This window comes from Chiloscyllium punctatum, chromosome 3 (assembly GCF_047496795.1).
Source record: "Chiloscyllium punctatum isolate Juve2018m chromosome 3, sChiPun1.3, whole genome shotgun sequence".
NCBI classification, from domain to species: Eukaryota; Metazoa; Chordata; class Chondrichthyes; order Orectolobiformes; family Hemiscylliidae; genus Chiloscyllium; species Chiloscyllium punctatum.
The window spans coordinates 159,490,088-159,504,773 of NC_092741.1; the positions used below are offsets into that span (position 1 = coordinate 159,490,088).

At 44.0% G+C, this 14,686-nt stretch overlaps 1 protein-coding gene across 2 annotated transcripts in view; it reads right to left on the reverse strand.

Annotated features, from left to right (window-relative positions):
* Positions 1 to 14,686, reverse strand: part of kif3ca (kinesin family member 3Ca) — a 259,632-nt gene that overhangs the window by 44,894 nt on the left and 200,052 nt on the right. For both annotated transcript variants that reach the window (XM_072563317.1, XM_072563306.1), the window contains exon 5: positions 3,031 to 3,149. In XM_072563317.1, coding sequence (XP_072419418.1) covers positions 3,031 to 3,149 — 119 coding nt within the window. The remainder of the gene's footprint in view (positions 1 to 3,030; positions 3,150 to 14,686) is intronic.

The window sequence follows — 14,686 nt, forward strand, 5'->3', positions numbered from 1 at the left end:
TGTTACATTTGTACATTTTTCAGCACACCCTGTGCCTCTCTAGGTCCGTGCCAGCTTCTACTCTCTCTTAAAGGTACAGTACACACCTACACCTTCATAACAGGGGTATACATATGGAATGACTTGGTGCAATGTCAGACCTGCCAGAAAGCCAGCTATCAATATCAAGGAGTATGATGGGATCTGCATTCAGCTCAGTGGAGGGCTTTATCTACAGTTTATAGACTATTTTTTGTCTAAATCCATTAACACACTCATACCATCAACCATGATAAAGCATCCAATAGTTGCTAAGTTTCCACTGCAGCACAGACAAAAATCACCCAACCATATAAGGAGAACACTGGAGAAACTCAGCATGTCTGGTAACTTCTGTGAAGAGAGAAACAGAGTTAATGGTTTGAGTCCAATATCACTCTCTTCAGAAATAACCCAATCTGTGGGTTCTGGAACTTCAGTGTGTTGACACACAAAGTCAGATCACTGCTGTCTTGGTTGGGGCTTCCAAAAGGCTTGTAAAATCGTCAGCATCTTGTCAGGATTGTTGAAGCATTAACACAGAGGACTGACTGCAGCCTGTAGAGTAAAGACATGGAATTCTCAATCTGGATGATAGCATTTGTCCTCCCATCAATGACACTCATCCAGTGTCCTTGCCAGTCCTGATTCCTGCAATTACCTCCACAGTCTCCCTGAATGAAAATTAGCAATCTTCCACCAGTAACACTCCAGTCACTGAGGTCAAAAAGTCAGGTACTGAGGGAATGCTAAACAATAATTAGTTAATATTTATATTGAATATTGGATGATGATGTATACACTTGGTTTAGAATATTTATTTTGTGGTGATGCATTTCAGCATAGTAGTGAAGACACTGTTGCAATGGGCAGTAACTTGCGATGGAAGATGTAGTGAGTAACTGTTGTCGCACGGGGAATTAGTTTGTGTTCACTGCTACCACAGTCAGTGAAGCCAATTTCAGAAAGTTGGTGGGAGAGGGGAGATGTTGCTTGCCTTCGCTCTTTCTGCTGCTCCCTCCTCTTGCTCTTCTTCCTCCTTCTCCACTTTCTCAGTTGCTCACGGTATGCATCCTGGCAAGGGATATCACCTCCTGATGGTGAAGCTGTATGGGATGCAGCAACATGTGAAGAATTGCCATGTACTACAGGGCTCCTCCAGAGATCAGTAAACCTAATTAGCAGCCTGATGGCCTGCTCAACTTGCTCAATGAAGGTAAGAATGCAGGTATAGCAGGTAGTGAAGAAGGCTAACAGCATGCTGGCCTTCATAACAAGAGGAATTGAGTATAGAAGCAAAGAGGTGCTTCTGCAGCTGTACAGGGCCCTGGTGAGACCACACCTGGAGTACTGTGTGCAGTTCTGGTCTCCAAATTTGAGGAAAGACATTCTGGTTATTGAGGGAGTACAGCGTAGGTTCACGAGGTCAATTCCTGGAATGGCAGGATTACCTTACACTGAAAGACTGAAGTGACTGGGCTTGTATACCCTTGAGTTTAGAAGACTGAGAGGGGATCTGATTAAGACATATAAGATTATGAAAGGATTGGACACTCTGGCAGCAGGAAACATGTTTCCGCTGATGGGTGAGTGCCGAATCAGAGGACACAGCTTAAAATACGGGGTCGACCATTTAGGACAGAGATGAGGAGAAACTTCTTCACCCAGAGAGTGGTGGCTGTGTGGAATGCTCTGCCCCAGAGGGCATTGGAGGCCCAGTCTCTGGATTCATTTAAGAAAGAGTTGGATAGAGCTCTCAAAGATAGTGGAATCAAGGGTTATGGAGATAAGGCTGGAACAGGATACTGATTAGGAATGATCAGCCATGATCATATTGAATGGCGGTGCAGGCTCGAAGGGCAGGATGGCCTACTCCTGCACCTATTGTCTATTGTCTATTGTCAACTATATACCAATGTAGCCTTTATTCAATGGATATTATCCATGTATGTGTGGGAACACAAGAGTCAGTAGACAGGCCATGTGCCCAAGCACCTGACTTTGGTTTCTCAGGGTGGCTCAAAACTGAGGTTGTAGCAGATTTTTGCAAAGTAAATACATTGTGACTGTTGCCAGTCCATTTGGGCATTGACCTGCATGAAACACAGAGTATAGCCACATAGTCCCACTGGACAACGACAGAGTAGATCCCCTTCCATTTGGGGTTCAGCTCTGAATTTGCATGTGCCAGCTACAATGGGTTTGCCTATAATCAGCGGGATCCTGCCCATGAGAACTTGCAACTATTCCAAAGCCATGAACTTGCACAATCTGTTTGTCTCTGGAAGAGGGAATGAAATACAAAGCACCAGTGACCATACTCATGTAGCAATACATAGCTGACTCAGATGGTGTAAAACTGCCAGCTCCAGCCTGGAAAAAGCCCAATACAAAATAAAATCGACAACTATTTGCAAAGTTTCCTCTCAGGTTGCAGGTCTGTCTGAAACACACTGCAGATTTCAGTCAGGAAATGAGTTTCTCCTTCATATAACTCAGTCAGTGAACAAGCTGTTTACTGCTCAGGTTGAGGTAAGAGAAGTTCTTACTGAAGACCCTGTCTGTAAATGGTCTACTCTTCCTCCTGACTCTTGGTGCAGTTTGTGTCTCTCCACATTGTGTCTGCTCATTCTCCCCAAATGCATAGATACCATTTTGTAATGGAACTCCAGTTAGCATAGAAATAACAGGTTTGGAATACAACTGAATACTGCAGTCTATGTCTTTACAATTAAACTCATGAAGGTCATTAACATCAAAGTCATCAAGTTCATTACCATCAAAGCAATTTTAAATCAGAAAATCAGGAGAAGCCAGTAATTACTGCTGAAGTTATTCAAACAGCAACATTATTGTTGTTATGGGTCTCGACAAGAAAATACAGTACTGCACACATCTTGGGTAATGTTAGAAAATATCCTGAAGCTAATACAAACATTCCTCCTCCTCCCCGGTGTTGTGAGAGAGGCCTGCATCTGAACGGATGAAGGCCCCAAAAATCTTGGAACTTACTTGAGTTTAAGTTCTCGTGTCAGTTCGTTCTGTGTGTGTTCCAGATCCTGTCGTTCCCTCACATGTTCATCATGTAGATCTTGAATCTCAGTCTTCACAGCCTGAAGTTTTGCAAAGAGCTGTAGTACAATAAGCATAAGAGAGATGGGAATCATTTTTCATTCGTATTAATCTAAAAAATATTATAATTTTGACCATATTTTATGAAGTAAAATGTTACAAAAGTGAGGTACAAGCTAAAATCTATGATTCATCAAATTTTTAATCTTTTTACAGACTACAAAGTATATGATCACACATCCATTTCAAATAATGCTTCATATCTACAGTAAGCCTTCTTATTATTTCCTTTATGTATGCAAACTCTTAACTATTGATGAATTTATAAAATTATCGTAGAACTTTTTTGGCAGAATTATGCAAATATCTTCAATCCCTGTTTTCAAACTGTTTCACTTCCTTTTCATATTTAAGATGTTTTAATTCCTCCGCTCTTTGTTCCAATGCAATTACCTCTCTCTCTCTCTTTTTTGCCTCCTTTTCAAGCTGCTTCATTTGCAATTGAATTCCAGCCCAGGAACCTCTTAGCCACTGAAAGAGCCATTATTACACAAGACACACCCAATGTAAACCAGATGAATGCAATACCTGAAAAGAGAACACCAACACTCACCACTCACTGTCTCCGAGTCTAATAATCCTAAACCCAACCTTGAATAATAGATTCTGATCCCGGACAAGAGCCTTCAGTTTTTATATGGATCAGACCAGGCCTTCCCAAAATATAATACAAAGATAGCCTGATCCTAACTTTTCTATTTATTTAAAGGCAAGTGTAAGATACTGCATTCAATTGGTCCACCACAAGGCTTTAAGCAAAACACACTCTATTCTTACAACATAGTTATGAGACACAAAAAGGAAGAATTCTGGCTTTAACTCTATTGAAATGCTTAACAATATAATGCATTACTTATCCACTAAACATCAACTGTTTCAATGTAGGCAGCATCCCATAAACACACCCTTGGCAAGGCAGCTCAGCAAAACAATTATGGTTCTCACGTGCTGCCTCTCTCCAATGCAGCAGAATGAAATACTGAAACAGTCTGCCTTTTTTTTATTTCTCAGAGAAAGCCTCTCGTCTAAGACTCTAGCAGCAGAGAACTTCTGCTGCTAATGTTCACTCAGGAACAGCAGAAACTTTCTCACTAACTGAAAACCTTCCTGGGTGTGTATGAGCCTTGACCCTGTCCACTCACGATTCTTTTGTCTCATTTAACAAAAATACCCAGGGATGCCCCCACATTGTTTACCAACTGCCTGTCAGATGCAGATATCCTGGCCCCACTGTGGAAACCCTCTGCAACAGAAACAGCACAGATCACATCACTCTTAAAAGGCACAGTACTGTCACAGACTGTATCCATCTATGTGACCTTCATCCACCACATCTAGTCACCTGCTCAAAAAAATTCAACCAAATGTGATTGACATGATATTTGGACATTTTTGTACAGTTCAGACCTCCTCAGTTAAGGAAGGAAAAATTTACCTAATGGAGTAAATGCAAGGAAAGATTGGTAAAATGATTCTTGTGATGGAATTGAGTAGGTGCTATATAGGAGGTATGAAGAATGAGAGACAATTTCATAGGAATACTTAACATGTTGAAAGTTTGGAATACAAGTGTTCTCTAGTTGAAATGTTTTGAGCTAAGGACCATGGCCTCGGGGAAAGGTAGCAGCCAGGTCAGAGATGTGACATTTCTTCACTACAGTGTGAATCTTTGGAATTCTTTACCTCAGAGGCTTTACATGTTGATTTTGAGTATATTCAAGAAAAACATTGATTGATGGATTTGGGGATTTATAGGATATTGAGGTAGAGATGATTTCAAAGTTCAGCTGTGATTTTTATTGAATGATGGAGCAGTCTGTGCCTATATGAACTTTTCCTGTCCTTCTTTCTTGTAATAATAGCTAATGTGACCCTGGAGTTATTTTGCTTTTGTGAACACACCTTAAAGCAAGAAGTCTGGATGTGCACTTAAAATGCCGGGACAGAGGAGGCATCCAAGTGCAGGTAAATGGGATTCCTACAGTTTGGTGTTTGTTGGTTGGCATAGACAGGGTGGGATGTGTGACTGTATGATGCTCTATAGAAAACAGCTTCACAGAATCCACCTTGTCAAGATGTCTCAGAATTATACTCTGCAGCACGGTGGCTCAGTGGTGCTGCCTCACAGCACTAGGGACCCGGATTCAATTCCCGCCTCAGGCGACTGTCTGTGTGGAATTTGCACATTCTCCCTGTGTCTGTGTGGGTTTCCTCCAGGTGCTCCAGTTTCCTCTCACAGTCCAAAAATATGCAGGTTAGGTGAATTGGCCGTGCTAAATTGCCCGTAGTGTTAGGTGCATTAGTCAGGAGTAAATACAGGCAATGGGTATGGGTGTGTTACTCTTTGGAGGGTCAGTGTGGACTTGTTGGGCCAAAGGGCCTGTTCTCATACTGTAGGGAATCTAATCTAAAATGTCTCTTTAAAATCATGTCTCATTTAGCCAGGGAGAATAGACCTATTCTGCTCAATCTTTCCTCACTGATTTCTGGGATGAGCGAGCTATTCAATCTAGTGAAACTTTGTTGCACCCTCACAAGAGTAGTACATCCTTCCCCAGATATGGAGATCAGAACTGTACACTGTGCTCCATGTGGGGTCTCACCAATTACCACATGGCATCTTTATTCTCATGTGTTCCCAACCCTCTCAAACAACCATGGCCAAAACACCATCTTTCTTCCTAATATGGAACTTTGTATTTCTTGTACAAGAATACCCAAATCCCTCCAAACACCACCATTTAATAGCTTTACAGCATTACAATATTTTCTTTAAATTTTTCCTACTAAAATGACTAACATCATATTCCTTATTTCATTTGTGACATTTCTGGTCATTCACTACATTGTGTATTACTTTGCAGAGAAATTTGGGGGAAAGACATCACAATATTTGTAGGTTTTGTTTTTGTTTTTGTAGTAATGCTCCCAAGTAGACTTACAAGGAAGCACCAACAGCTGCCACTCCTGTGACTAATAGCAATGTCTGGTTCGGTGAAATTGAAGTAAATGTGTGTAGCACTGCCAGAGGTTGGAAGTGGTGCTACATGAATGAGTTGGCCTCGTGACTTTCTCACTTACCCTTGCACCATCAGCAAAATTGGACTCATTATACATGACCCTATCCTCTCAGTTATTAATATTGATTGTAAATAGCTGAGGCCACAGTACCAGTCTTTGAGACTACCTCACTGCCAATCTGAAAATGGTCCATTTATTTTTCCTCTCTATTTTCTGTCCATTAACCAAACCACAATGAAGTTGATTTATTGTCTCTGACCCAATAAGCTTGATATTATCAAACAACCTTTTCTGTGGAATCTTGCCAAATACCTTTAGAAATCCAAAATAAGTTCTGTACACAGATTTCCTTTTCTCTACCTTGCCAGTTATGTCCTTAAGACTTTAATAGAAAAAAATGTTTGACAAATATTTAATAAAAGGAGCCTGACTAATCATAATTCTAATAGTTTGCAAAGTACCCTATTGCAACGTCTTTAGTAATGGATTCCAGCGTTTTCCTGATGATCAATACCAGGCCAATTATACTTTCCTGCTTTCTCTCTCCCTCCTTTTCTTGAAGAATGTCTACAAATTTGTTACCTTTCAATCCATTAGCATGGTACCAGAATGAAGGGAAGTTTGGATGATCAAAACCAATGTATCTACAGCCTTTCCTTTTTCAAACCAAGATTATAAACAATCAGGTCGAGGGGATTTGGTGGCATTCAGTCACATTCCTTTTTCCAGTGTATTTATTTTTCTTAACTCATGCTAATTACTTTAAATTTCTCACTCTCATTTGAAACTTGATTCCTTATTGTTTCCATTCTGTTTTCTGTGTCTTCTACTACAAAGACAGATGCAATATATTTGCTTCTTGTTTCTATTCTGTATGGAGTTGCAAGATTCTTTAAGGATTAATACTGAGAAATACCAGGAGCACCATCTATGCTGATGATGATGATTTCTGGATTTGTCAGCAGAACAGTTTATTATCTCAGAGGAGAAACACCTGCTCCAGCACAAACTCTCTGTTACAATATCTGTCACATCCATGTAACCTGTCTGTAGAGAAATCAGAGTACATTTTTCTGGTCCAGTGATCCTTTGTCAGTTGTGACTTTATTTCTGATTTACAGCATCTGCAGTTCTTTTGGATTTTATTGTATTTATTTCAATACAAGGGTCTTTCTAGTGGGACCAATAAGTAGTTTACCTCAGTCACATTTGACCCAAAGGCCCTGTAGATGCCTGAATGATGGCAGTGAAACTATCACATGAGAAGGTAAAGACTCTGTGCCTGAAGGGTGGAGAGATAAACGTGTCACTCCACCCTTCAGATACTCTGCCTGTATTCCTGATGAAGGGCTTTTGCCCGAAACATCGATTTTCCTGCTTCTCGGCTGCTGCCTAAACTGCTGTGCTTTTCCAGCACCAATCTAATCCAGAATCTGGTTTCCAGAATCTGCAGACATTGTTTTTAGCGAGATAAAGACTCCATCTCACTGCTACAGATTTCAAGCACCTGTTTCATATAACGGTGCAGGAGTGCAGGTCTGAACATTCTGGATGTAGGTTTGCTCGCTGAGTGGAAGGCTCATTTTCAGATGTTTCATCACCATACTGGTAACATCTAAGCCTGAACATCCAGAACCTCAACCTGAGCTACAAATTTTCTCAAAACTCACTAGGTCTGAACATCTCTTAACATCTCTGCATCTCTGCACTCAGCTTTAAGTCATTTGCTCATGCAGATGGTCAGCAGCAGGGAAGAGCTGAGCATTTAAAAACCTTACACAAAATCCCTTGTGGCAAAATTCAACAAGCAAGGATCTATAGTCAATGGTACGTAGTGCTGCAGTATGAAAGTGAGGAACTGCTTGGAAAAGCAGAATTATTTATATTCATTCATGGGATGTGGACATCGCTGACTGGGCCAGCATTTATTCCATGTCCCTAATTGCCCTTGAGAAGGTGGGGGTGAGTTATCTTTTGAACCAAGTAACCCAAGGTGCTGTTTGGGAGGGAATTCCAGGAATTTAACACAGCAACACTGAAGGATACACTTCTACATCAGCCTGCTGAGTGGCTTGGAGATGAACTTGCTGGCAGTGATGGTTCATGTACCTGATGCCCTTGTTCTTTCACACAGTAGGGATTGTGCATTTGGAAGGTACTACCTAAGGAGCTTTGGTGTGTTGTGGCATTACAACCTTGTAGATAATACACTCTTATGCAAGTCCAGGCAGGGGTATGGAGGGTGGAATGTTTGTGGATGTTGTTTAATAACCAGAGGGAGGTTAATATGCGGAGCTCATTGCCACAGATGATTGTGGACACCAGGTCATTTTATGTATGTAAGACAGAGACAGACAAGTTTTTGATTAGTAAGGGGATCAAAAGTTACAGGGAGAAGCCAAAAGTTTGGGATTGAGAAACATAGCACCACGATCGAATGGCAGAGGAGACTCAATGGGCCCAATGGTCTAATTCTGCTCCATATCTTATGGTCGTGTGGTGGCAAACAAGCCTCATTCTGTTTTGTCCTGGATCGTGTGAAACTTCTTGAATGTTATTGTCGCCACATTCATCCAAGCAAGTGACTCTAAAACAAATACAGACTGCATTGTTTGGCAGTGATCTATAACAGCAGTGCGAGTCGGGATTTGGCCAAAAAGCAAATGGACTTCAAAGGCTTTGTGAGTGTGCAAAGAAGAAAATAAACTTTTCTAAAAAACTTGAAGGAAATGTCAAGATGGACAGCAAGAGCTTTGTATGAAGGCAGAGAGGAGCTAAAAAAAACTCAGACCCCTTAAAGAATGAGGTTGTGGAAATAAATTGAAGGACTAGGATATTACAGAGGAGTTGAATAAATACTTTGTACCAGCCTTTAAAGTAGAAGTCACTACCACTGCCTCAAAATTAGGAAATAATATCTATCATTAGAGATAAAGTACTTGGGAATCTAACTTTTACAAGATGGTGGTGGAATGGGGTTTGCCTGCTCCGACTGGCTTTCTTTTGCTCTTTCTCTTCTTTTTCCTTTTGCTCTTTTCCTTTACCTTCCTTATTTCTTCATTACCTTTTCTTTTAAGCCAGGGAAGTGATGGGTGAAGGAAGCGGCCTTTGGTAGCAGCAACAGGACATGGCTCCACTGTAGCCCGGGGTCTCCCTGCAACCAAGGAGTAGGTCTCAGGTTAACTCCCCTGGCCCAGACTCACAGGCTAGGCCAAGACTCCAGGTCCACAGCTAGACCCGGGCACCTGGAGGAGGAGAAGGCTGATCTCTTGAGTGGTGGTAGGCAGTCTCATCCTGGCTGCATCTTCAGGGTATTCCATTGTTCCTAAAATCAGCTTTCCCTCCGCCCAGAAACCATTAACTGAACTGTGATGAACTTTGTCTTAATTTAATTTTTAAAATTATATATGACTTCTGTTATTGATGTAGACACTGTGGTGTGGCGACTAATAAAACTTTTCATTGTATTTTTCATGGAAAAAGTACACGTGATAATAAATTTCCATTTTATTCACATGGGGTTAAAGACTAAAATGTCCATGGGACTTGATGGAATGCATCCTAGGATATTAAATGAATGGCTGAAGAGATTGTGGGAGTAATCTTCCAGGAATTCTTAGATTCTGGAAAAATGCCAGAGGATTGGAATACTGCCCATGTTACACCTTTATTTAAAAAGGAAAGGGACACAAAAAACAACAAACGACAGGGCAGTTTGCTAACAACTTTTATTGAGAAAATGTTGTTGTCTATTATAAAAGATAAATAGTAAAGCATTTATAAATATGTATTATAATCAGGCAGAGTCATCATGAAGAGGAAATCCTATATGACAAATTAATTAGAATTCTTTGAGGGAGTAAAAAGCAGGATAGATAAAGGGGAAGTTATGGATGTAATATATTTACATTTCCAGACAATATTCAAAGAGGTACCACATGTTAGACTATTTAATTAGATAAAAAAGCTAACAGAAAGCTGGCCTTCAAATCTGAAGGGCTGGAGTGTAACGATGCAGACATAATGCTACAGGTATTAAAAACCCTAGTTAGACCGCATTTGGAATACTGTGAGCACATCTCGGCACCACACCTTAGGAATCTTGTTTTGGTACTGGAGGGAGTTCAACACAGGTTCACACAAGGATGTACCTGGACTTCAGGGGTTCTGTTCTGAGGAGAGATTAGACAAATTAGGACTTTGTTCTTGAGAATTTAAAAGTTTAAGGGCTGATCAAATGGAGGTCTTCAGAATATTAATACTGAAAGACAGGGTAGCGAAAGATAAACCATTTCTACTGGTTAGAGATTCTAGATCCACGGACAAGGGCTGAAAATTAGATTCAAGCCATTCAGGAGAGATGTTGAAAGCAAAGATTAATGGAGGTTTGGAACTCTCAGCCTCAAATTTGTGTTGGACATTTTTTTATTAAGAATATCACGGGATATAGGCCTAATGCAGGCAAATAGAATTAGGCTGTAGATCAGCCATGATTGTACTCAAAATGACCAGGCTGGAATGGTCTATTCCTGGTTTTACATTCCTCAGAGCTCATGGTGTTGGGGATTGCATATTAGCATGGATAGAGTAGGATATGTAAACTAGGATATGTAGTTTAGAACATGGATTTAGTAAGGGAGGTCATGCCTGACAAACCTGTTGGTATTCTTTGAAGCGGTGACAAGTAGGTTAGACCAGGGAAACCCAGTGGATGTGGTCTATCTAGACTTCCAAAAGGCCTTTGATAAGGTGCCACACGGAAGGCTGCTGAGTAAGGTGAGGGCCCATGGTGTTCGAGGTGAGCTACTGGGATGGATTGAGGATTGGCTGTCTGACAGAAGGCAGAGAGTTGGGATAAAAGGTTCTTTTTCAGAATGGCAGCCAGTGACGAGCGGTGTCCCGCAGGGTTCGGTGTTGGGGCCACAGCTGTTCACATTATATATTAATGATCTGGATGAAGGGACTGGGGGCATTCTAGCGAAGTTTGTCGATGATACGAAGATAGGTGGACACGCAGGTAGTACTGAGGAAGTGGGGAGGCTGCAGAAGGATCTAGACAGTTTGGGAGAGTGGTCCAGGAAATGGCTGATGGAATTCAACGTGAACAAATGCGAGGTCTTGCACTTTGGCAAAAAGAATATAGGAATGGACTACTTTCTAAATGGTGAGAAACTTAATAAAGCCAAAGTACAAAGGGATCTGGGAGTGCTAGTCGAGGATTCTCTAAAGGTCAACATACAGGTTGAGTCTGTGATTAAGAAAGCGAATGCAATGTTGTCACTTATCTCAAGAGGGTTGGAATATAAAAGCACCGTTGTCCTACTGAGACTTTATAAAGCTCTGGTTAGGCCCCATTTGGAGTACTGTGTCCAGTTTTGGTCCCCACACCTCGGGAAGGACATACTGGCACTGGAGCGTGTCCAGCGGAGATTCACACGGATGATCCCTGGAATGGTAGGTCTAACATAATGAGCAACGGCTGAGGATCCTGGGATTGTATTCATTGGAGTTTAGAAGATTAAGGGGAGACTTAATAGAGACGTACAAAATAATACATGGCTTGGAAAGGGTGGATGCTAGGAAATTGTTTCCGTTAGGGGAGGAGACTAGGACCCGTAGACACAGCCTTTGAATTAGAGGGGGTAAATTCAGAACAGAAATGCGGAGACATTTCTTCAGCCAGAGAGTGGTGGGCCTGTGGAATTCATTGCCGCAGAGTGCAGTGGAGGCTGGGACGCTAAATGTCTTCAAGGCAGAGTTTGATAGATTCTTGTTGTCTCGGGGAATTAAGGGCTATGGGGAGAATGCAGGTAAGTGGAGTTGAAGTACCCATCAGCCATGATTGAATGGCGGAGTGGAATCGATGGGCCGAATGGCCTTACTTCCACTCCTATGTCTTATGGTCTTATGGACTAAATTTCCGCCACCTCCAAACAGACCCCACCATCAAGGATATATTTCCCTCCCCTCCCCTATCAGCATTCCGGAAAGACCACTCCCTCCGCAACTCCCTCGTCAGGTCCACAACCCCCACCAACCCAACCTCCACTCAAACATCAAAAACTGTAAGTACAACAAACTTTTATCTACCCACCTCCATAACCAGCGCTCCTCAAACATTCCAGTAGATGCCCCTGGCCTCTGGAACTGCTCGGACACCATTAGCCATGCGGCTGGTGCAGCTGCCACCCCCCACGGTGAGTGATGATGTCACTTCCTCTCCCATCATGGCCATTCCCACACCCACTTCCACCCCTCACAATTCCTCATGCACCACATGTGACATCACTTCCTCCCCTCACATCATCGCTGATGTCACACACTCAGTGACTTCTGCCCCCCACTGCCGTGTTTGCCACCACTTCCACCCCCACCAACGCCACTCACCCACATTCTGCTGACACGCCCCCCACAGATGCCACTGTCACCATCCCTGCCCCCCAGAACCCCAAGGGGAACACTACCCCTGCTCATGACTCCACCCCCATTCCCCCCACCATCACACCCACTCCAGTTACAGGTTCCGCCCCTACTCCCAGCTCCACACCCACACCAGATCCCAGCTCCCAGCCCTGCCGAGTTTTCACCATCCCTCCAGACCTTCCCCTCACTGAGGACGAACGATCAGTCCTCAGCAAAGGACTCACCTTCATCCCCCTCCGTCCACGGATCAATGAATTTAATACACGCCGTGACGTCGCCTCCGCCTCCGAGCTTACTTTCACAATCAGGACTCCCGCCCACCTTCCGAGGACCCCTTCGCCCACCTCCAACACACTGCATCCACCTGGACACCCCGCGCTGGCCTATTACCCGCCCTCGACCTCTTCATTTCCAACTGCCGCCGGGACATTAACCGTCTCAACCTGTCTACCCCCCTCCCCCACTCCAAACTCTCACCCTCACAACGCGCAGCCCTCCAATCCCTCTGCTCCAATCCCAACCTCACCATCAAGCCAGCGGATAAAGGGGGCGCAGTGGTAGTCTGGCGCACTGACCTCTACACCGCTGAAGCCAAACGTCAACTCGAGGACACCTCTTCCTACCGCCCCCTCGACCATCACCCCGCCCCCCATCACCAAACCATCATCTCCCAGACCATACAGAACCTCATCACCTCAGGAGATCTCCCATCCACAGCTTCCAACCTCATAGTCCGGGAACCCCGCACAGTCCGGTTCTACCTCCTTCCCAAGATCCACAAGCCTGACCACCCTGGCTGACCCATTGTCTCAGCATGCTCCTGCCCCACTGAACTCATCTCTACCTATCTCGACACTGTCCTATCCCCCCTAGTCCATGAACTCCCCACATACGTTCGAGACACCACCCACGCCCTCCACCTCCTCCAAGACTTCCGTTTCCCCAGCCCCCAACGCCTTATCTTCACCATGGATATCCAATCCCTCTACACCTCCATCCACCATGACCAGGGCCTCCAAGCCCTCCGTTCTTTCCTCTCCAGACGTCCCCAACAGTACCCTTCCACCGACACTCTCATTCGTTTGACTGAACAATTTCTCCTTCGAATCCTCCCACTTCCTTCAGACCAAAGGGGTAGCCATGGGCACACGTATGGGCCCCAGCTATGCCTGTCTCTTTGTTGGCTACATAGCGCAGTTGATCTTCCCTAATTACACCGGCACCACTCCACACCTCTTCCTTCGCTACATTGATGACTGCATTGGCGCCACCTTGTGCTCTCGCGAGGAGGTTGAGCAATTCATCAACTTCACCAACACATTCCACCCTGACCTCAAATTTACCTGGACTATCTCTGACACCTCCATCTCCTTCCTGGACCTCTCCATCTCCATTAGTGATGACCGACTTGACACTGACATTTTTTACAAACCCACTGACTCCCATAGCTACCTGGATTACACCTCTTCCCACCCTACCTCCTGCAAAAATGCCATCCCGTATTCCCAATTCCTCTGCCTCTGCCGGATCTGCTCCCAGAAGGACCAGTTCCACCACAGAACACACCAGATGGCCTCCTTCTTTAGAGACCGCAATTTCCCTTCCCACCTGCTTAAAGATGCCCTCCAATGCATCTCGTCCACATCCCGCACCTCCGCCCTCAGACCCCACCCCTCCAACCGTAACAAGGACAGAACGCCCCTGGTGCTCACCTTCCACCCTACCAACCTTCGCATAAACCAAATCATCCGCCGACATTTCCGCCACCTCCAAAAAGACCCCACCACCAGGGATATATTTCCCTCCCCACCCCTTTCCGCCTTCTGCAAAGACTGTTCCCTCCGTGACTACCTGGTCAGGTCCACGCCCCCCTACAGCCCACCCTCCCCTCCTGGCACTTTCCCCTGCCACCGCAGGAATTGCAAAACCTGCACCCACACCTCCTCCCTCACCTCTATCCAAGGCCCTAAAGGAGCCTTCTACATCCATCAAAGTTTTACCTGCACATCCACTAATATCATTTATTGTATCCGTTGCTCCCGATGTGGTCTCCTCTACATTGGGGAGACTGGGCGCCTCCTAGCAGAGCGCT